The 24054-nt window shown below is 46.1% G+C and overlaps 1 protein-coding gene across 5 annotated transcripts in view; it reads right to left on the bottom strand.

Moving 5' to 3' along the window:
* Positions 1–457: 457 nt before the first annotated feature.
* The window catches only part of LOC148017229 (choline transporter protein 1-like), a 172146-nt gene continuing 148549 nt past the window's right edge, over positions 458–24054 (bottom strand). For all 5 annotated transcript variants that reach the window (XM_087663203.1, XM_087663205.1, XM_087663206.1 and 2 more), the window contains 4 exons: positions 11087–12059; positions 1621–1915; positions 1195–1528; positions 458–1078 (listed from right to left, as the gene is read on the bottom strand). In XM_087663203.1, coding sequence (XP_087519329.1) covers positions 1325–1528; positions 1621–1915; positions 11087–12059 — 1472 coding nt within the window. In that variant the 3' untranslated portion in view covers positions 458–1078; positions 1195–1324. The remainder of the gene's footprint in view (positions 1079–1194; positions 1529–1620; positions 1916–11086; positions 12060–24054) is intronic.

The raw sequence follows: 24054 nt of genomic DNA, 5'->3' as shown, positions 1-24054 counted from the left end.
AGCAGAGGTTGCTAAGCTAACAAACACAAGTACCATGCAAACAATACAAAGAGCTCAATTAACCAAGCCAACATCGGGAGCAAGCCATCTTGGGGGACCATCTTGAAGAGAAAATTGCTCCAGCCATGTTTCAAGAGAGGGAGAACGCAAATGTAAGAATAGTCTTTGGTGATTTTGACTTTGCGGAGGAGATCGACGACGAAGACAACGGTGAGTAAACTTCTGTAGCATCTGTATTGTAGATGGAAATGTGGAAAGAGAGGTGGTGTGCGAATAATTTTCTCTTTCCACCTTTCCACAGAGAGCTGCGTAGAGCCATGCCTATATAGCATGGTGAAGGGGTTCAACTCCCCTGCTCTCTTTTTCAATACTAATTTGTGTTAGTTTTATTAGTCATTTTTTTAAAAGTTTTGTAAAACTTTTAGTTTTATTAATCGTTAAAAAAAAAAATCTAGCATCAATGATTGTGTTTAATCAGGTATTCAAATAATAATTATTATGTCAATAATGATCAACATCCATAGCATCCCTTCATTCACATGTGATTTGGAAGTGTCTGGTGCATAGGTGGTGGTTGGTGTGTAAAAAATTGCCGACGGACACTTATTGACCACGAAAAGTGTCTGCCACCCAGTGTGTAAGCAAGTGGCGGACAACCCAAGTCAAATTTTTCCTGTGCCCACCAACTGGGCGCAGATTGGGCGGGCAATGGCGGTGTGTAACCAGCCTTAGTATCTGGAACATATTTCACAGGTTTAAGACAAGTCCTTCAGTCAATCATAATGAAACCCTTACAGAAGCATTGATCTGCGCCGTCGCTCACACAAACATGTGCTCTTCTGCTCTCATGCTTCAATTCATCCTTAACAGAGGCACGTGCTCTTCTGCAGGCATGTAACTGCAAATGGATGAAGCATTTGTGATGTTTGGTTGGAAGGACTAGTGATGAATTTCATTACATTGAACAAAGTCGTTTCTTCAGTCTAGCTTCAGCCTCAAATTCACAGGAAGATCAACCCAAAAGTATCAATGGTAGCAGTCTTAAGAAGTTGCCGTGCGACATGCATCCTGGTTCACCCTGTGCAGCCATTTTATGACAGGCTTACACTGTTAGCAAAAATAGTCATCAACTTCAGAGCTCTGTAACCTGTCTCATCATTGTCAATCTAACTTTCTGCGAACATAGCTCCTTACCTCATGTTGGATGTGTACTTTAAAGTGCTGTGCACAGATGAAGCTAATCTGTAACAGGCCTTCAATAATTTTCCTGACAGATAAACTTTGACAGGTTAGTGCGTGTGCTTTCACATGTATCTGTCACCTTTTATTCTTCATCCACAGCCTTTTCCACATCGCTTTCAGCTTTTCTAGCCTGTTCTTGCTGCTGTTTTTGTTTGGCTGCCTTCATTTCTAGTTTCATTTGAGCAAGTTGTATCAACAATGCTGGAGGATACTGTGGCCTGCCATTAGTTCTTTCACAATCCTCGCACAGATTTAGAATCAATGTATCCCATGTTGTTTTATGAACCTGCAAAAACAATATGTGATTAGAATCTTCCCTTGTTGGGCATGAGTTCTAAAGGGTTAAGTCGGAAAAACGCGAGTTTAGGAGAGGCATACCTGAAGAAGTGTATGAGCCATGGTGTAGGCAATAACTGTTGTCATTAATATGAGAAATATGGGACTGGTTATGTAACTGCTGCTTGAGGTATCAGAATAAATGGGTAAAATTGACATTGCAAGTGCACATATGGTGCATGAGAAGCAAACCAAGATCTTCCCTATGATTAATAGCCTGTCTGGGGAGACAGAAATCGTGTCCACCAACAAGGCATTAGATTGCAAACGGTCCCTTGCTAGACTAGCACTTTGACAATAGTCTTTTCCCTTGATGGCAACAAGTATTAGAGCGTTTCTGTAGTAAGAAAGAAATATTTAGAGAGTTCTGCTGCAGGGAAATGATCTCCTCATATCAGAGGAGCAAAGTATGCTAAGACCATTTTATGTGCACAAGTGATTGAAAATTTCAAGAATCAGTACAATGAGGAAGTTTGGAAGTCACAATAATATAAACTACACAAAGATTTTAGGGGTTGAATATGGCCTTTAGTGGGACTTCTTTCAATTGCCTCAAATTTCCAATTCAAGTGGATTTTGAGCCCAAACTTTCAAGTAGGTTCAATGGCCTGTTCATTCAAGTTCCTGGTTTGCAGACTTGGCTTTTTGAGTTCCCATGAGTAGAAACTGCCTTTGAGCTGGTCTTTTAATTCAATCTGCCCATCTAGTTGTATACTTGGAAGTCAAAAATGGAAGATGTGGAGACAACAGGAAAATATCCATCTTGTGGTATACTCCAGGTCAAAAATGGAAGATGGGGAGGAAACTAGTAAAATGAGGAAGAGCAGAAACAGGAACGTGATACCACAGTTCAAGAAAATACAAAGATATTTGCTGCATACAAGGACAATGACTGATTACTAGGGGGGAAAGATCCCCTCTGCAAGAACGAAATCAGCACAAAGACAAAGTGCAGCAAGGGTTCAAACATGCACAGTTATATATTGATAAATGCGACACATGAAAATGCCGGCAATTTAGTTTGCCAACTCGCAGACTTTGTCCCTTCAGTTGTGTGCAGACCATCACATCTGCAATCTACAATTTATGCATGATGCTGAAACTCACATCAACAGTGCCCTGATCCTGTGTTCACTTGGAAAATATCCTCATAATAAAAGCACCATACACTTTGATGGTTTTGTGATGTGGGGATGCATCTTTTATTCTTTTCAGAGAAGAGAAAATCTATCAATTGATCCCCTTGGGACAAAATATCCCAAGGCAAAATACAAAGTACAACCCAGCCTTGTAAGGGACTTCCGCAACAAAAAATATACAACCAGCTGGAAGTCAATAGACCTGAATGAATAACCAGCTGGGAGGTCTATTGTGAGAATCCCAAGTCATGAGAAAAGCATCTCTCCTCTTCATAGTCTCTGAATTGCCATGTATCCTCTCCCATCTCTCCAGGAGAGTATGGACAATCTCTGTCCAAATCTTGGAGAGAGTATTTGCAATGGATATGTCCAATAAATCTATAGCATGGCTGTGTCTGGCAGTCTATATATACCAAGCAATAATACTAGCTATGAGCTCCCGTTTGTGACAGTGCCCGTACATCCACACCATCAGGGAGAAATCTGGCATGGCAATCCTGTCCACACACTCCTGTACATCCTCATATTCACAGGCTGGGTATCTAACCACGACCCGAACAACCATCCCCCATGTAACAATCATAGTCTGCAGGGCCTTGAAACACCATTTTAAGGGCTCTCTTCCAAACCTCATGAGCCCTCAGGCAATCCTAGATGCAATGTCTCAGTGTGTCCTTTGGCTCTCCGCATGTAACACAAGGAATAGGGTCTCTACCGCAGCTAAGCCATGTACAAACTGCTAAAATCTTGTGTACTAGTAACCATAGAAAGAGTGAAATCATTCTAGGTCTAAATCTGTCCTCCAGCTCCTCCAAAAGTTAGCAAGGAAAGGCCGTCATATGCCCTGTGCAGTCCAATGCTGAGAGGTGCTCGCATTGCTTTGATTGACAGGAGTCTCTACAAATGAATCTCTCTATAACCACTTCCTAGGACCTAGGATCCCCACTGTAGTCTCTGAAGAGGCCGCCTCCTATATGCCCAATACCCCTAGCCATCCATGATGCATATCTCAGAGTCTGGGTCCAAATATGAGGTCATGCCACAATAGGCCGCCACCCTGATCCTCTGGTGGAAGCATCATGTAAACTTAAATTCACCTAGATCCTCTCTCATGAGCTTACCATCCTCCTGTATTGAGATAGCACACTCTCTCCATTTGTAGCCACCACTATAAGAAGGATGTCTCCTTTGGTGAAGAGTCCAATCCATGTTTTAGAGCTGGCCATGCCAGTCCTCCAGTCAAGGGTTACCACCTCCCTGATGCTTTACATCATTTCTCTAGCCCCTCTGATGCTGTGAAGTCTCGACCTCTGTGCTTGAGATGGTAACTCAAGATAGGCAAATCACTCCCCCATTGTGGAACTATCTATGAAGACAACCTCCACTAGGATAAGCCAGCCCTATCTCTAATGGTGTGGCTTCTCTTTGTCTTGAGTAGCTTGTTGAAGAGAAGTGGTTGCCTCAACTTTTCTTCAATAATGGCTAGGTAAATCAGGTGAAGTCCTATATACTAGACGCAACAAATTTGCCCTCAAAACCATTGCCAAGCACTGGCAGTAACTTCTTTCACAGCTCCTCACCTGGATGAAGGCTCTTCACAATAAGGTTCACCATCAACACTACTCTGACTGCTTGGGTCAATTATTCCCAAAGCCACCCCTAGATCTAGACTGGATAATGACATCCCAAGCTACCGTAGCCCTCATAAGACTACCATCTCCGCCCAGCCAAATGAATTTCTTGATGAGCTGCTTCACTTGGCCAATGCATGACATAAAGAAGGCCCAAAGATGAGGTGATATACCACATGGTAGCGAGCAAAACCTGGTTAGTGACAACTGACTACCATCCTCCCTGGTAGTGATAGTCTTTGTTGTGCTCCAATAGAGTAGCTTCTGCCTTAAGAATAGGGGTGCCAACTGCTGCCCTGATGTGATATCAATGTCCAGATGACAAACAAGGCATCTCATTAAAATGTGGGGAATCCAAGTGAAATTCCCATGTGGCCTACAATTTGGCCGCTGAATGTTACAAACTCTAAATGCACAGGATTTGTGCCTATTGATAAGAGCTCCTGAAGCTTTCTTGGAAACCTCCATTACAACTACAAAGGCCCCGAAGTTCTCCTCATCCCTATCTAGGTGGACAACTATGTCACTTGCAAACTCTACATCCAACAACTCCTCATAGTCTAGTGCCTCAAACACATGTAGCTCTATCTCATTAAAGAGCTCATGGCCTCCACTATAAATAGGAAGAGAAGAGGTGCAAGCAGGCATCCTTGTCTCACCGACCTCTGAATGCTAAATCTATCACCCCTAGAACTGCCAATAAGAGCTTGCCTATGAAGAGTAAAGAGCCACTAATCCTCTAATCCACTGCTCTAGAAAACTCATTCTTAGCATGTGCCCTCCAAGAGGGTCCAACAAGCCTTCTTGAAATTGAAAAACACAATGAGGTCCTAACCTCATGGATCATGCAACAACTGTGGATTTCCAAAAGATAAAAATATTGTCTATGATGCTGTGCTCCCAAACAAAATGTGTTTGGGTAACGTGAATGAGGTCTAGCATCAGAAGGGACAGCTTGAGACTCATTGCTTTATACCATCCCAAGCAAAGTGATCGGTCTCCACTTATTAATAATCTCCAACGGCCTTTTTGGTATGTCTCTCAATGCCATAATCTCTTGAAATGTTGCTAGAAGTCTTGTACTGACCATATCAAAATAGCTCAAGGAGAACGCTTTGTCCAGTTCATCCTTGCCTTGGCTCTTTCCTGAGGGTGATGCTAGTAAAGCCTCTGCAAGATTCTTCTTTGAAAAGGGGGCCATCAAGTGTCTAGCCATACTCTCTTTGAGCACCCTCCTGGTACTCTTAGACATTCAGTATCTCTCTCAAAATCTAGAGGTTTAGTTAATGAGTTCAACAAGCTCGTATAATAATTTGTGGCCACTTGCCCAACCTCCTGCAACCCTTGGGCAAGAGATCCATCTGCTCTTCTGAGTCTCCTAACACCTTGTCTAGAGTGTCCAGGACATGTAGTTAGAAAAAATTCTTTGTTCATCTTATCCCCTTCCCATGTCTAGAAAGAAGCCCTCACATGGTACACATACTCTTTTTGGCCTCCTTCATAGTATGTATCTCTGCTTTAGTGGCATGTAGTCTGTTAGCCACCCCCATGCATCTTGGCCGCTTTTCCTCCTATCTTTGAAGTGCTGCCAATGAAGCTCTTGCAGCCTTCCTCACTCTCCACCCACACCACCCTCCCCATGTGCGCACATCGCTCCCCCCCCAAACAAACAACACCCAAAAGAGGCTCTCTCTCCTACTCTTGGCAGTGAAACGTCCCCTAAGACCCAACTTGCACATGAGACACAACATGAGCCATATCCACAAATAAAAGGGACTTAGACATCAAACTCACCTCCCAACCATAGAGCCAAACAAGCTCATCCATGATCCTGGGAGCTAGCAACACTCAGGGTCACGGTCGATTCCCAAGGGTTGGTGTTTCATACCACTACTCTACACCATCCCGATGTTCGGATGCATCAACCAATACCCCAAGAGTCCAAGAGTGGTGATCACACAATGAAAATGCACAATAGGACTTTGAGTCCTATAAATAGAACTAATTCCCTAACCTCGAAGTGCCCTTGGTGCATTTGCACTAAGTCACTTCATGACCACAATGGCCAATACTACTAGCACCCATTCGGTTGTCCAAGGACATAATAGGCAAGCTCTCATTCAAGTCCCTAGCTTCCTTGCTAGTTGAGAAGGGCCTTGCCACACAAATCCTAGTAATAGTCTCCTTCAAATACTCATCATAGTATAGGTGAAAACAAGAACTCAACACCGATAATTTTTCCTTGACTCCCTCCATTAAAACCAACTACATTGGTGCGTGGTCTAATAAAGTGGTTTCTAGAAGAATTCCAACCAAGCCCCCTTTGTCAGAGGCCCAATCATCTATATAAAGCCTATCTATCCAAGAGAAGATCCAAGCTCCAATGGCCCTATCTCTTCTGCAGAATTGAAGAGGACCTACTGATATACCAACTTTTCCATGAACTAGGGGTCTTGACTCCTAATGTGGAAGACAAAATTGGGTCCATTTTAGATAGTAATTGAGAAATTGGAGTATAAGAACCCCGGTGCTCTACTCAAAAGGCATGTGTAGTGAAGTGCTTTTGATTCCTTGCTTTCCTATAATGTATACAAGCTGAGGCTCAAGAAAACTTACATTTTCTCCTAGTTGCTCAACTCTTTGATCCAACAACTTCTTGTCATACTCTACAAACAACCTTGGCGATCTTGACTAAGCATCATTTTAGGGGATTAGAGTTGAGATTATGCCTTATGGACAGAGGGATCAAGCTCAGATCCCCTTTGTCTCTTACTCTCTTTGAACCAAGTGTGGTGATAGTTCAATCTTAGCCTTGATTGATTGAAAAGTCATCCTTCTTGGCTCAAGGGAGATAAGGAGTACCTAAGAACCGAATTCCAGACTAGTGGCATGGGCAAGACCAATCGGATGAACCCTCTGGTGTAGTGGGGATAGATGGTCCTATTGCCATGTGAATAGTGGTCTACCCTATCAGAATGGAGGATAATCCCCTCTCAGTTGTGGAGGTGGGGCTGAAGTGCCCTTACCTAATGTACTCGAGTTCCTAGGTGGGGAAGAGAGTCTAGACTTGGGCAGATTTCCCTTGGCCTTTGAGCGTCAATCTTGGAGGGGAGTTACTGTGCTTCTCTCTACCAGACTTAGTCTTGGTGTGGTTCTTTCCATTGCCTGGCTACAGCTTTGGGGAAGTCAAGATCTCCTCTGAATATTGGGGTTTCTTATGAAATTGATTGAACACTTGGAGGATAATGTAGTAGGTGACACTCAAATTCATAAAAGGTGGGTAATTGGGATTGTGAGATGACTTGGATGATGAAGGTAAAATATCATTGTGGTAATTTATTCATGAATAAAGTGACTTGATCATTAGGTGACTTGTGTAAGCCAGTGGTGGCGAATTTAGTGTGCAATCGCTAATACTCAGTCAACTTGATAGTCAAATCACCCCTCTCAATGATTCTAAACCCTTCGAGCTCATGATCAAGGTTGATTTGTCAGGTATGATCGCAAGTTGCATAATGGTTGACTAGATGTGCCCAAGCCTCAGATTTAAGGTTAAAGTGTTGGAGTTAAGAGTGAAATTCAAGCATGAGATTGTGCATCAACTTGACTATGGCAATGGCATTTTTGCTCTTCCAAGAGTGAACTACCTCATATAAGAACCAATGAGGATCAAGGCTGGGGTCGTGTCCTTGAAAAAGTTTCCACAAGCCTTAGGAATCCAAGACATGCTGCATCAAATTAGTCCAAGTGGTAAAGTTAGACCAGCTAAAATGAGTCTTATTTGTAAATGCATGCTTAACTGATGTATATGGAATCATGGAAAGATAGCTTGAGAAGGAGGATAGGTGGGTGACATAGGATAGGAAGGTGGGTAGCTAGGTGCTACATGAGGCATCAAAGTACCTAACATAGTGACTCTAGAGGTGTGCCCAAAAGGAGGCAACTAATATGTGGATGATTGGGCATGGTCATGTTGGAAAACTATGTGGCCACTTGAGAGATGGGAGAATAGGGTGGGGTTATTAGGTTGGAAGAATGGAACATACTTTGGATCTCTTTCTCCAAAAGGCGGGGGGACTATCCCTAATGGAGGCTCCAATGATCCTGCAATATCTTTAGCTTTATGTGAAATGTCTAAAGGAGAAAGGTCATGCTTACCTTCAATGGCTTGCCGGGCTCGATGCATGAGAATCAAGTCACAGTCAACCTTTGAAATCTAAAAAGATTTGTAGACTCCATGATAATTAGAAGTCTCTCCACCGGTATCAGAATCTCGTTGGGCAAGTTGTAAATCCCACTCCTACAGCACATAGCATATGAAAATGTTTGGCAGCAGAAAATGTAGTAGTGTGGAGCTGGATCAATGACAAGACCGGGCATGCAGGAGTGAAAATCAGCAAACGCCGATCAAAAAGATGGCACGGTAGCTTGAGGATGTGTGCAGTCAGCAAAACGCAGGCTGAGAGACCACGTGGTAGCACAGCCGGCTCTGCAGGAATAGCTAAACACAGGCAGAATTGCCATGTGGCAGGCTGGTGGCAACAGTTAAGCCCAAACAGCAATAGTAGCAAATCTGGGAGTGAATGCAAGCTGAAAACAGGTCGCCAGCTGATGTAGGTGGCTGGACAGCAGGCATGTGGTGTTGGACAATAGAAGACAATAGCTCGAACTAAGATATCCTCCGTAAATGGGGTGTGAACAGTGGAGATAGTCACCAACAATCTGCAAAATAGGATTGGGGTTGAGTGGTGGGCAGCCTGTCTATTTGTAGATGGATGGGTCCTCTCAAATTTGGGTTTGGCTTATGGGACATAGACAATCTCTAGGATCACGTTTTTGTAAATAAAAGTTTCGTAATTCGGAGTATTGGGATTGTAATTAAGAGCTAATTAAGTAGTGACACATTTTTTAGCTCAACATAGGTTGCTAGGTAGGGGCAAGAAGAGGGACACGTGTAGTTGGGAGGGGAGCAAGCAAAGGGCCAAGGGAGGGGCAGAGTAGCTAAGGAGACAAGCAGAGGTTCAGGAGGGAGCTAGAGGGAGAGGCATTGTTGAGGCCGAAAGAGGCAAGTGCAAGGCATTGGTGAGGTTGATAGGGGTAAGTGTAAGGCATCGGTGAGGCTTATAGGGGTAGGAATAGGGTGCTGGTGGGGCAGTCACGGTGACATGAAAGCTAAATTGAACAATCAAATGTGCAAATGTGAAATGCACATGTGATGTGTAAGCAAGTTATTTCATAGTGTAGCCAAGGATCCCAAAATATAAGCTAGTGCCAAAGGCAACGGTTGTAACAAGTTATTTTGTTAGATGCTAGGTGGTTTTTGGTGTTAAAAATTGACCTAAAACACTTTAATTAGCCATAAGTGTCCATGGTGGCACTAGAGACTTGGCATCAATTAACTAATTAATGCTAGTCTAAGGCTAATAAGTGCTTTGAGATACTTGGGGGAAAAATTGGCCTAGCCAATTTAATTATTGACTGGTTAGATTATTTTTATGGGAAGTTGAATTGGGACTGAAGGGAGAAGAAAATCTTGTTTTTTCATTTTGGAGCTATTGGGAAGAGGTGTTGGACTATTGTTGCTTGCTTTTGGGGCCATTTCCTAGCCACTGGAGATCATTTTGGTGAAGGTGACTGCATATTCTTGACCAATGGAAGGTGATGATTGTGGTTGATGCATTTTTTCTTAAAGATTACAGCCTCTAATGCTCCCCTTGTTGTTGGCGAATCAATTGGGGGCCGAAAAATCGGATTAGTAGCTTTTTTCACCAAATTTTCGCGACAAATCTCTAAATTCTCTCTCTATAGCATTTTCTCTCTTTCTCCAATCATTTCCTAGCTTTGCTGCAAGCTTTACAACAATCCAGCTATTGGAGGTGGAAATTTTGGCGAATCTTTATTGTAAACCCTAATTTATAGTAGAAATTAGGATTTGACCACCACCTCGAGAAGTGTGCTCAAATTTCAAGGCTTCGAACTTGAATTTTTAGAGCTAAAATCAATGTACTTTCAGGAGGATTCAAGAGGCCACCCACATTGAATTTGGGGCTAATTTATTTCCCAAGGAGAACAAGTGAAGGTCAATCCCCTAGCAAATCAAGGGGAAAATTGATTTGAAGGCTTGCTAGTCATTTACGAGAGTAAGAGGTACTTAGATTAGTGGAGGAAGTTGAAGAATCTTGGTTGTACTCCATCCATTTGAAATACAAGTTAAAGAAATACTGCAAGGGGCACCAAGTTTTGGGGCCAATCAGGTGTTAGCTATCCAAGATTAAGTGGTAAAGTGTGTATTTCATTTTGTGTGAATTTGCTTTCTTGCTGTAATTAAGTGTTAGTCAGGTTATTACCAGCCTTTCAAAGAAGGAAGGCTGGTTTCAAGGGTAGACGCAGGGTGTTGGTAGGGCTGGAGTTGCTGGCAGGGTTGATAGAGGCATGCACAAGGTTTTGGCAGGGCTGGAGGAGCATGTAGGGCAGGGGTATGGCAGGAAGGTGGTGTGGTGGCACGGCAGCAGCCCAGCAACGCTGGTGGTTGCTAGAAGCAGCAAGGTCAGCCCTCTCATGTGGGGATGCATATAATTGATGTGTTCATGCTTAATGAGAAATTGCAAAGAGTGTGGAGATGCATCTAATTGATGTGTTCATGCTTACTATGAAATTGCAACAATTATTCTAAACTAGACAACCAAGTAATAAGAAATCAGTATTGTTACAAAATAGTAAATTACTACACAATCTCACTTGTTGAAATAAGAAATGACGTTCTCCATGCAACTCAATGTTCGATCAACTCCAGATGTGACATGCATTGGGACCTGCTTTCCAAGCTGCTGCAAAGACTGCACTAACTTGTTTATAGACCTGCATACGTTTCTCAGGAAAAGCAAGGCAGGTGCGAAGAACAAGCCACCAAAGATAGCAGAGCCAACATTATATCTTAAAGTGGAGACGAGTACTTGGACCACTGGAGCAAAGACCGTATATCGATGCCAGTAATAATATGATATTGATCCTGCAATAACTATATCATTGAGCCCATTTATAAACTGCCATGCCCATGCAAGCCCAAAGGAATGATATGCCACTAAAACATAGAACCGCCAAGTCCACACAAAGGCATAAGTGCCATCGCTTTGAGTTTGAATATTGCAGATGCTGATGATGAAAAATAAAACCGTCAACCAGCAAGCTATTGTGATGCACAATATTGGCATGGTAACCAACAACAGAGGGCGGAAGAATGGTGCTTGTAACCTCTCCCAAAGTAAAGATATAGAACTAGGTCTGATGGGCTGTACTACTTGAGTCATAAATTTAGGTGTTTGTACCTCCTGTCCACCTCTGTATGTGATCTGGTGAGGTGCAGGAATTTCTTGAGGTTGCACCATGTTTGGAATATGAGGGGAAGTGGCTCGCTGCATTGTATTGATTTGGGTATATACCACAGCTTGAGTGACCTGGATAGGTTGAACTGCATCTATAGCTTCACTGCATACCTCCAAGCATTTCACTGTGACCTCTATCCAGTTCTTCAACCTGCTCAATGTGATTACACTAAGCAATATTAAGGCTGAAGATACACCAATCATCACGTTTCCATACCATTGGAAAGTCTGTCTTCCTGTGATCACAGTGAAATCTAGTCCAGCAGGTGCACCTTTGAACTTATCCACCAACTGTTGTCCGATAGCAGCCCCTTTGTATTTAATGATCCCTGCAGGAAAGATTGAGCTAAGCTTTCTTATGGTCTCACACTGTTCTGCACAATTTGCACGTTTTTCTAATGTTATAGAAGATATCCTAGTCTATTTTTTTTGCAAGTAAAATGTGGCTGATTATTTTACTCAAAAAACTGATTACAACGGAGTGTTCATGCTCAACAGACTAGTCGGAGCTGATGCAAAATCACAAATACATAATGTATACAAGCCTCTCAAGGTGGTCTGGGAGGGATGAGGGCAAGAAGCCGGGGGAGGGGGGGGGTATATTGCCAACTTGGGCTGCCTGCCTGCATCACAAAAAATAGGTCCTGGTCGCCCCAAGTGCGCATGAAATGACAGCGGAGCTCCTGGCGAGCCCTGGACTCGCCCTGCACCTGATCCCATCGGCCGCGGAGGGAGTGGATGATGGATGTCTAGAGCTCAGCTAATGTCGCTTGTGTTGAAAGTCTCTCTCCGCCAAAAGCCACTTGACACCGCGCCTTCCAGATATGCCATCCAGTAAGACTCCATATGATCTCCCATACCTCAGAGCGGTCTGTTGTGGGCTCGAGTACCTAGCGGATGGGTAGAGCCTCCAAACCAACTACTGCGTACGACCCTGCCTCGATGATGAATATCGTGTCTTGCATCCCGGCCTCATACAGAAGGTGGCGACCCTGGCTGACTGCCTGCCAGTAGAAAGCGCCCCATGAGATACATCCAAGGCTGGGTGCTATATGGTGAAGGATGCGGCATGCTCCTCTCCACACGAGCTGCGCCACCTCGCAAGACCAAAGGCAGTGCTTTGGGGTTTCCAGGGGTTGCTGTGTGCAGCGCTACAACCTCCCTCCTCCTGCATTTGGGCAAGCCAACTTCCCACCGCCAAGCCTCCGTGTGCCACCAGCCATAAGAAATACGATACCTTCCTTGGCCTCCAGCTATCCCATAGGTGGCGCTAGAAGGTACGCAATGGCTCCGTGATGCTGTGCTCTGCCCATGCCTGTTTCGTGAAGGCGCCCAATCCATATCCTCTTGCATCAGTACGTGTCTGCCAATCTTGGCAGTGTACTCCAGGAACTGCGGTGGCTTCTTGGCGATTGCAGTGGCCGGCCATAGCCACTCTCCTGGATCCCACTCCAGCTCATCAAGTGGTTTGCCCTCCCAAATCCAAAGGTGCCACTCCTTGAGCTCCTTCCAGAAAACATAGGGGTCCAGTCGCCATGTCTTCCCCTGAAGGTCCACCACCCGAATCCTCTTCCACGACAGGGCAGCTATCCCCTCATCCTGCTGCCCTTTGTCAAGGGTGAGACGCCCCCCCTTCTTGAACGGTGAAGAAAGTCCCCTGCAGGGCGCCGTCCACTCTACTTGCCACCTATAGGGGGATGCCTACTAGTGAAAACCTAGCGGTCCAACCTCCCTGGGCTCTATCAACTCTCGTATTGGGGGAGCAAGCCACTCCAGAGGTATTGCTGCGTCTATCTCCCTTGTCCTCAACTCCACTCCTCTCTGGCAGCCTGATACTTGTTGCAGCACCTCCTCGTCCGCCATCCTGTACACCTTCCACCATGTCCTGATGGTACGAGCCGGGCCGACCTCCCAACTAGCCCACTGGATGTGGGGGAGCTCGCCAATCTATGCCCCATCTCGATCTTTGACCTGGGGGTTCCAGATCACTGATTGACGGTCTATCTCCTCCTAGCATCTTGGGGGGCTCTAGATTAGGGCCTTAGGTAAGCCCTGCCACACGTGGAGTAAGCTGCGTAGGAAAGGTGAACTGAACTGATGTGAAGATCCATCTCAGGGATGGTCTCCACTCATTGCCAAGCCTCGGTCTACAATCCTGAAGATCCTCCAGCAACAAAACCTTCCAGGTCTGCCCGCCTGGTGTGAGGCCGCGGACAACTAGCTTGCCCAAAGAGGGCCATACTCTGATAATTTGGGTCTATGATCCCAAGCCCTCCCTCTGACCGATGCCGTATAATAGTCGCCCACACCACCCTGGCCTTGGAATCCCTGGAGTCCCTGGAGCCATCTGACCCTGACCAAAGGAAATTCCACACTAGGTGGCGAAGTTGCACTACATAAGAAGAGGAAAAGCACCAATACGAGGCGATATACCAAGCTGTCGCAAGGAGGACTTGGTTAACCACCAGGGCTCGGCCGGCTAGTGAGAGGCGAGCCATGCTCGAGTAGGTCAGCTTTCTCCGAATAGAATTAAGGACATGAAGAAACTGCTGGGTGGGCGTGATGTCGAGTCCCACCTGAAACCCTAGGTACTGGACAGTCTCCCCTATGCTCACCCATCTAAATCCCAAGTGGACACCCCACTCCGTGCTAGAGTTCGGATCTGTGAGGAAACCAACCGACTTTCGCAAGTTGATTTTTGCTCCCGCAGCAAGACAAAACACCTCAAGAACCATCCTCACTCTCTCCACATCAGCTCATCGTCCTCTATGCAGAGTGCTGTGTCATCTGCATACTCAGAGTCTAACAACTCAGTCTCCTCTCTCACTGGTAGTCAGAGGCCGCGTAGTCCACTCACCTGTGACCTAAGGAAATGGGACATCACCTCTGCAAAGAGAAGGAACAGGTACAAGGCTAGGGGTCAGCCCTGCCGTACCGATCTCTCCAGCCGAAACTCCTCCCCACACCTATCACCAATGAGAACCCTCCTGGTGGCCGATTTGTAAAGTGCGGAGACCCTGCGAATCCAAGCCTGAGGGAAACCCAACCTCACCATGGTGCCCTCTAGGAATTCCCAGTCCACCGTGTCATAAGCTTTCTCAAAATCCAAGAGTAATACGGCCAGTCTCTGCCCACTATGTTGAGCCCAATCTGTTGCCTCAAAGAAGGTGAATACATTGTCCAAGATGCTCCTATCCTGGACAAAGCCTGTCTGTGAGTCATGGATGATGTCTGGAAGCACGGGATGTAGTCACCTACCAATCATCTTTGCCAGTGCCTTATAGGCCATTAACGAAAGTGTGATCGGTCTCCATTGGGAAAGCTCCAACCGGTCGCCCCCTTTGGGGAGAAGACTGATAAGGCCTGCTAAAAGACTCCTTGGCATCTGTCCTGAAGTGAAGATCTCCTGGAAAGCCATTAGTAGGGGGTCCTTCACCACTTCCCAATAGGTAGTCAAGAAGGCCTTAGAGAGGCCATCCTCTCTCGGGCATTTCTGCCCGTCCTGTGTATGGAAAGCCTCCTCTAGTTTCTTCTTTGTGAAGGGGGCTAGGAGGGAGCGCCCATCTCCTTTGAGACGAGGGACGGGATGTGATCCCAGACCTGTTGTCTACATTGCTGCCCTCTAGCTGAGGCTGTCTCCTCCTTGAATAGGTGACTGTAGTAGTCAGTGGCAATCTCCATCACCTCGTCAACGAGTCCTCCCATACTGATATTGAAGGCTGTGTATTTGCCCTCCTGAGGAGCGAGGCTGGTGCACCTGAAAAAACTCCCTACACATCGTATCTCCCTTCCGCGCCCAGAAGGCTGCTGAGGTGCGGAAAGAGAACTCCGAGCGCTTGTCCTCTAGGTCAACAATGGCTGCTCGCGCGCGCACCTCTTGGGCGTGGAGGGTGGGATCTCCTGGTGCCTCCTGTAATAATCTTTGCGTTGCTACAAGGTCCCGCCGGAGTGCTCTCTCCTCCTCCCAGCTCTGCTACTTGGCCTGTATGGCTGCCTCTTGGCAGATTCTACTTGACTCGGCTAGGGTCTCTACGACCTCCTCTGCTATCCGGTCCCTCCTGTCCCACTCCTTGGTCCAAACTTGCTCTATCCATCTCGTCACCTCCTCCCTCCTATAGATCGAGTCAGGGATACGACAAGCTCGTGAGTCTAGGGTAGAGGTTGGGGAGTCTAGTGTCAGGAGAACCGGGCAATGATCAGACAACGTGGTGCCTGCCAACTGCCCAATCTGGCCCCCTGAGAGCCACCCCATTCTCCCACATAAAACCTATCCAACTGCTCCAGCAGGACTTCACCTAGCCGCCTGTATCCCCAAGAGAAATCTAGCAATCTCTCCCTCCTGTGGAAGACAAGGTCTCTCCAAGCATCGCGTGCTCCTACTGTTAGTAGAAAGACCTCCCATGCCTCCTCCTCCCCAGCCATGTCGTGGTAGTTTTTGCCTTTGCCCTGCTGGTCCTCCAAAGCTTCCAGGTTGTCGAAGTCTCCTCCAACGATCCAGGAGTCCACCTCTGGGAGTCCATCCGTGATCTCCACCTAGAACTTGCTACGTGCCCTAACCTCCGTAGGGGCATAGACATTGAGGACTCCAAGGCACGAGTCCCCAATATCCAATCTGATCCATAGAACCCTCCCTGCCACTATCGTCCCATGGTCTCGTACATAGGCGGTGAGACTTGGGTCAATAGAGATGCATACGTCTCCACTCCTGCCGTGGGCACCTATAGTGTGCTCCCAGTAGGTGTGCGAGTTGCTCGGGAGTACCTTCCCTACCCGCTGGGCCTGGGTGGGAGTAAGCTTGTGCTCCTGTAGAAGTAAGATGTCGATCCATTTGGCAAGGGCAGGCTGTAGCTCCTGCCGAACAATCAACTTCTTGAAGCCATATGCCCCACTATAGTGGAGGCTATTCACATTCCAGGATGCAAAGTGTAAGCTCATGGGGAAACCTGTGACTGACTGAACAGACATCTGTTCGGTGTGGAGGCTGCTAATGAGGAGGAGAAACTATGGGGCATGGAAGTACGCTTTGCCACAGGTCTGGACGGCGAACTCCAATCCCCCATGGTGGCCCTTGGTCGGAACCAGAGGGGTGATAGATGCACTAGGTGGTATGCATCTATCAGCCAAGCTGAGAGTCGTGACTCTACACACTGGTAGAAACAGGCTGCCTGTGCTAGGGGCCACTCGATCACATCCCCCGACGCTCTCCACTGTGGGGGGCTCGAAAGATCATGTTCAAGTGTGGTACCTCGACTCCAACCCACCAGTTAATGTCCATCATGCAACCAGGCCATTGCTGTGCAAACAGTACTAGTCCGTCTCCCATCCACTGGGAGATGTGGTCCGCCACCTGACTCTTCAACTCCTCCTCAATCTTTGTCATCGTCCAATCCCTTGAGTGAGAGGACTGAAAGAAGAAAGTGTAGTTAGGTCCATCTGGTGATGCTAGTAGATGGACCTTGCCCCTCCTTGACTTATGAATCACGAAGATTTCCACCTCTAGAGGTAGTGGAAACTCTCTGCGCAATTCTCAGGTAGGACCATGGGCCATTGTGGAAGAATTCCTATGGCAACAATTGTGCCTTGTTTCAGGAAAGTGTGACGGTCGGCAGGGGTAGATGAGCTGGTGGCTGTGTGGGAGGGGGAACACTGTTGGTGCGATGAAGATGTGGGCATGCGTGGCTCATTGCCACCTGTGGGAGAAGGGAAGGTGGGTCTGGGGGGGATCTCTTGGGACGGGTGCAGATCAAGGGGGGTGCTTGGTAGGAGGGGTCGTGGGAGAGAAGAGGGGGTTTGGAGGATGGAGGGATGGCCGAAGGTATGTGTCGGGTGTGGGGGGGGTTGGTGGCCCTCGAAGGGGGGGCTTGTGGATTAGGGTCAATGGGGGGGGCATGGGAAAGGGGGGGGGGGGGGGGTGTGTGGGATCTCAGGTGAGGTAGTCTGTGGTACAGGTGATGGATGTGGGGGAATGCGGTCCTGTCGGGTGGAGCGGGCAAGGGGGGCTGTGGAGTGCTCTGCCAAGGAGGCGTCACACACCCTCTTGCCCCTGCTGTCAAGGTTGGGTCTGAGGGGTTGTCTGTGGCTCCCCCTGCCATCTCCTTGTCTGTGGTTTCTGGATCCGTGTGAACCTGTCAGCGTCCACCTGTGGGCCTATTGACGGAGTTGCCTTGGCCCCAAAATGCGTACAATCTGCTGCCTGATGCCCAAAGTCGTGGCAGCGCAGGATGGTATGCTTTTAGTGTATTTCACGGCCACTCGTACCTTTGGGACACCTGCAACTGTCCTTGCATCCGCAAAGGAAGCAGGAAGAACTGTGCCAAAGAGCCCACCAAAGTCCTCCACTAACTAGCGGTACTCTATTGCCAATCCAGGAAAAGGTAGGGTGATTGGGTGTTTGAGGAAACTGTTGTGGATTGCACTCCACTGTGAAGCCACTATACCAGGGGACCATGTAGATGACCCCCTTCGTGGAGGCATAGGGCGAGCTCTCCACTAACTCACGGACTGTGTCTGCAGAGGTGAGTCGAACCATGAAGATCCCTTGGCCCATGAGGACTGTCTCCCTGATCTGTGCTATGCCAATGCGCAGCGTGGAGTAGAGCCAATCCCGCAACTGGGCCCTTGATGGGGAGTGTCCAATGACCTGACCAAAGATTGTTGTTTCTTTCAGCTCCAACTCTATGGCCCGGACGGCCAAGAGTTGTTCCTCAGAAAGGATGATGCACAAGGTGTTTGACTAGGGGGCACTCATGGAATGCACCGGCGTCTGACCAGAAGTTTCCATCGCACGTCCCTAGTGAGGACCTACCACTCACCGTGCTGCATTGTCGAAGGTGGGGGGGATGTTGCTGCAGGGGAAGGGAGCAACAGGAGGGGAAGAGGGCCAATAGTGAGGGGGGGGGGGGGGAATGCTTATTTACACGGTGGGGGGGGAGTGTTGGACACCACTGTAGTCCAGCTCGTGTCTATTTGTTCGTCCTGATGGTGTGTAGTTTAGTGAAGCACCACTCAATTTTCTTTTTTCATTTTTCAGCCTATGACAGCAAGGCAGGGGGATCAGGTCAACAGGCGGAAGAAGAGGGGCGGTTTCAGGCCGGGGGGGGGGGGGGGAGCTGGCGAAAGGTGGGAAAGCAGGCGGGTGCGTGAGATGTAGAGACAACGCTGGGGGGGGGGGGGGGGACGCCAAGGAGTAGCGCTCCCCAAGGAGGGGAGTCGGTGGGGGGAGTAGACAGAGTAGAGGCGGGGGAGGAAGCGGAGTAGAGGCGGGGGAGGAGGCGGCGGGCAATCAGTGCGGGGGGAGAAGGCGGGGGGGTAGATGGGGCAAAGGCGGTGGAGTAGACGGATCAGAGGCGGGGGGGGGAGGCGGCGGGCGTAGACTGTACTGGGGAGGGAGTGGGGGAGTAGACGGGGCAGAGGCGGGGGGCCATGAGCAGTAGGCGGGGGGGAGGGACAATGGCGGGCGGAGCAGCAGCAACTTACATGACGGCAGGAGCTGTGAGTGTCTATCCACTAGTGAATGCCAATCCACCTTCTGAAGATATCCTAGTCTAGCTCATAAACTTGTGTGTTACGTCACAAGTTTTATCTGAAGTATGAAACTATAAGGGGCATGATTGTGTTAGGATGCAAAATGACATATTTGTTTTCTATTGACTTGAGTAACAACACTTGGTAACATCAAGTCAACAAAAGAAGACACGGGATGGTCTGTTGACAGAAAACAATAGCAAAATGATTGTTGAGAAAGTTGATCCAAACAATCTTTACTGGCCAGGAAATAGCGATAGTCTCAAAAACTCATGAGCATCTCAAGCACACAGACAAGCCATTACTGTGTTGCAACCCACTGGCAGAAGTCCCACTTCCAAAGGAATAGCTTTTGTTTCAAAGGAAACTATTTTCAGCTTATATTGATGAGCTCACCAATCTATTTACTGAGTCTATCAGCAAGTTGGGAGAACCAGCCAGATGTGTTTCGATCGGAAGATTGTAGTGCTTTGCTTGTACCAAAGGTTCCTTCCCCTCAGGCTTTGAAGGAGTGGAATACCATTTTTTCCGTGGGATTGTTGTATAGAATCTTCTCTAAGGTAATTGCTAGCAGGCTCCAAAAAATATTTCTGGAGCCAATTCACCCAAGGCAATGTGGTTTTATTAGGGATGTAACATAAGGCACAACATCCTGAATGTTTAATTGGGGATTGACTATGCCAAAGCATCAGGTTAGGAGGTCGTTATGATTTAGCTAGATACTGTATAAGCTTTTGATCATGTTAGCTGGTTTTCCTTGCCAAATAATGTCTTGTATGGGTTTTGGGCCTAGAATGACATCTCTCATTGACACGATCCAGTTAATGGGGGCGTAATGAAGAGATTGTTCTTACTTGATTCCTTTGTTAGTAATTCTCCCTCAGCATTTTGTTGTTTGCCTTCATGACTCATCCAATGTTTTCTCTATTGGATAAGTTGGAAGCTGATGGTGAAATCGTAGGTCTTAATTTTCTCAGCAAGGTGAGCTTCTTAGATTCTTGTATGTTTCTTAAGGCTCAAAAAAAGTAATCTGGATAAAGCAATGGCCATTTGGAGATTGTTTGGTTTGGCCTTGGCCCTTAACATCAATGCACAGAAATCCACTTTCATCAATTGAACAGAGAGACTTGCATGCTTTGGGTTGGCAAGGTGGGATTCTCTCCTGTGGAGAGATTATTAGATGCTTCAAATTTCTCTTTCAAGTGGATGTGGCCCCTCAAGTGCTGCTCGATTTAATGTCTTCATGGATGCTTGTATATTGGACATCTTAGGGCTGGCCTTTGCATCTGTGCCTCAAAGGTAGCTTAGACAGTCATGATCAGCATGCTCTCTACCATGGTTTTATTCCACCCAATCCATATAGTGTGATTTATCTAGTCTAGATGGATGTGTATGATCCTCATCCTTTTTTTTTTGAGTTGGTGTTAAAAGAAAAGTGGTTTTTTGCTTTAACATTTTCCTCTTTATCCTCACTAACCTCTACCTATACCTCATTTGCCACCTCCTCTTCTTTGATCCCTCTCTTACAAGCTTCACTATTCTTCTCTCTCGGCTCCTCCATCCACTTCTCTCTACCTCTACATCCTTCTCTTCCTCTTGTGTCTCATCCCCTATGTGTAGCTCTTTTTCTATTTCCTCTTCCTTTACTTCCTCTTCTTTCCCTTCTCCTACCTCTACCAATATCTCTATATTTTTTATCCCTATCACAATGCCTAAGCCTCTTCATGAAGCCTTAACATTAATGCACAACTCACCTTGAGTCTTAGCCTTTAGTTTCTTTTTGTATCTATTACTTTTTACACTTGGCACTTGGCACTTGTGACTTGGCATACCATGATCCATGAAGCATGATCCATCATTGTAGCTAGCTTCTTTTTTTGATCCATTGTACATGTTTTCAATCTTATAAATGAAATTGGATCTTGGAAATTACTTGTGACTAGAGTCTTGGATTTACACTTTGTCTCAACCTCTCATCATGTTCATAACTCATTGTTGAAAATTGAAGCAAAGACATTTCTAGTTTATAAATTGTATTAGTATTGGATGGATAATGCCTTGTGACACTATCTCATGGGTAGCCACTCTCATGTTAAAACAAGTAATATTTACTAGCCTAACCCTTAATTTTCTATGTATTTTTAAATGACTGTACAAAACACTGGATTTTATTTGACATTTTTTTGTGTATGTTAAATATAATGCCATGATTGGAACTAGTCACTATTGGTTATGCTCTTCTACCCACAAGTGCACTTGTTATGTCTTTTCAATCAGTGTGGTGCTACTTCTGTGTTCTTAGAGGCTATAGTAATTTATAGGGCTCCCTTTCAACCTCCTTGCATGCCATGCAGCCCTTTCCCCCTTTGGACCAAGATGGCTGTGTCTGGGGTATGTTTCTTAGTTTAAGGGCCACATATTGTAACCGCATGTGTATGTTATGGGATACCACTCACAAGAGGCTTAACTGGTTGTGGCTAAATTGCCCTGACATGCCATCATTACATTTTCGTTTGAAATGGAAAACTTTTACTGGCCATTGTTTCTCTTGTGGGCACTTGGGGCATTTTATGGCTGAATACCTAGAAACACATGTAGCTCCAAAGGCTAGGAGTGCCCCTGCTATTAATGAGGATCTTATGGTTGACAATCTTCCATATGATGAGGCCCTTGCTGTGATCAATGTAGACAAGGGGAAAAAGTCTTTGCAATCTTTGGATCACCTGGATCAAGGTTGGGTGGATGTACACCATAAAAGAAGTAAGAAGAGTACTCCTAACTTTTCAGCTACTATGCTTGGCCCTACCAGGACTCTCTAGGTACCTATGTGCGACAAAAATATAAGGTCCCCGTGGCACGTCCAAATAATGACGTAGTCTCTTCTACCCCTTGGGATACCTTTTGCAGTGAAAGGCTTTGTGGACGAGCAAGACTTGCCTTTGACACACGGGGTAAGGTGATTACGCCATGGGATTGCCATTATCCAAGTTCCATCCCAAAAAAAGGAGAGGATCCCTCTACCTTAAAATTGGCAAGTTAGAGGATGAATTCATTTGTAGTGTTGGCTGATTTTCTTGATGAGGGAACTCTTGAATTATTAGCAGAAAAAGTTAAATCGAGGCAAAACTAGCCTCGGGTCTCATTTTCTTTCTCTGAATAAATATGAAAGTTGCAACTTGGAATGTGCATGGCATTTGCTTGTTCGGTAAGTAGAATGACATGTGGCGCATTTTGCATGATAATTAGTGGGATGTTTTATGTGTTGCTGAGGATAAGAGTCATGATGATGTAGGCCAAATTGTTGACTACAGCGGGTTTCGCTTGTTTTATGCTAGGGTCTTTGCACAACATTACTTTGGTGTAATCATGGTCATTCATGAGAGATTTCAGCCAGTCCTAATCAAGGATGATGTGTATGGTCATTTTCTAGGGATTGAAATCATGTTTGAAGGGAGCTCCTATTGGCTGGTGGGGCTATATGCCTCGAATGATCCCTTGTCTAGATATGGTTTGTGGGACACAGTGGCAGCAGCCTGTTTGGCACTTGGTAGACCAGGTTTGTTGATGGAAGATTTCAATATGTGTACTGATGCAACGCAGTCTACCTCTGAGCATTTGGCCTGAGAGTCATGTCTGGCATGAGCTTGCTTTGCTTGTTCTTAAACAAGATCTTTGGTCCTAGCTCTGCCCATTACATTTGGAATTCACTTTTCACTCTGTGCAACATATCGCTACATGGTCTAGATTGGATTGTATCTATGTCATGTATGATGATGTCTTCATGCTAGAGATCTTGGGCATGCAAGTCTTGCAATGCTACACCTTGTCGGACCATTTTCCTGTGCAGTTTGAGATGCTTGCATAGTTGGTGATTCCTTTTGCAAAATTTTTGAGCAAGCTTCCATTGCGCTTCAATTCATCTTATTTGAAGAACCTTGTTTTCAATGGTTATATGGGGCAACTGCTTGATCGATTCATGTCTGATTTCTTGTCAAGAGGAGCTCACTCCTTTGAGCAATTGATTAGTAATGTACAAAGGGTTTCCCGACAATATGGCATCCATCATGCATCCCTTTGCAAACAGCATCGACAAGCAGCAGAGGAACTATTAGCCTTGGTGCATTCATTGCTTCTCGAGTCCTTGGATGATACATTCTTGTCCTAACTGGCCATGTGATTGATTGATCTTATCTAGTAGGCTAAACTGAAATCTTTGACTGACAATTTGCAAGACGCCTCTTGCTAGTCTCATAAATTCTTTCGGGGTTTGCATCCTTCCCTTGCCCATGAGAATATGGTTAGACTATGGCATCAAGATGGGCACATGGTTATAGATTTGTAGTCCATTTTCTGCATGTGTTGTGACTATTTTCTAGAGCTTCTTGGCTTAGCCCAGCACCCTCTAAGCATATTTCTATGGCCTGTTCAACTTTTTATGCTTTGGTCTGGAACCATGTTTCATCTGCCATACAAGTTGCATTGGAAAGTGACATTCATGAGGATGAGGTCATGGATGTCTTATTGCACTTACCCAAGGATAAAAGCCCTGGTTGGGATGGCCTCACCAATGAATTTTTTGGGACCTATGCCACTCATCTGGTGAAACCTTTGGCTGTGATGTGTCAACAGGTTTGGGAAATGGGAACTATGCCAGCATCACGGAAGGAGGGAATTATTAAATTGGTCTTGAAAGTGCCATCTTCATCAATGTTAAAACATTGGAGACCCATCTCCTTGATGGGATCGATGTATAAAATTTTCTTTGAAGTGCTCGCTAACCACCTCCATAGGCATCTCCCT

Source organism: Lygodium microphyllum, chromosome 22 (assembly GCF_053477565.2).
Source record: "Lygodium microphyllum isolate KBCC chromosome 22, Lygodium_microphyllum_v1.1.10, whole genome shotgun sequence".
In the NCBI taxonomy this organism is placed as follows: Eukaryota; Viridiplantae; Streptophyta; class Polypodiopsida; order Schizaeales; family Lygodiaceae; genus Lygodium; species Lygodium microphyllum.
Note: the sequence above shows the minus strand (reverse complement) of the source record. Positions and strands in the feature narration are given on the sequence as shown.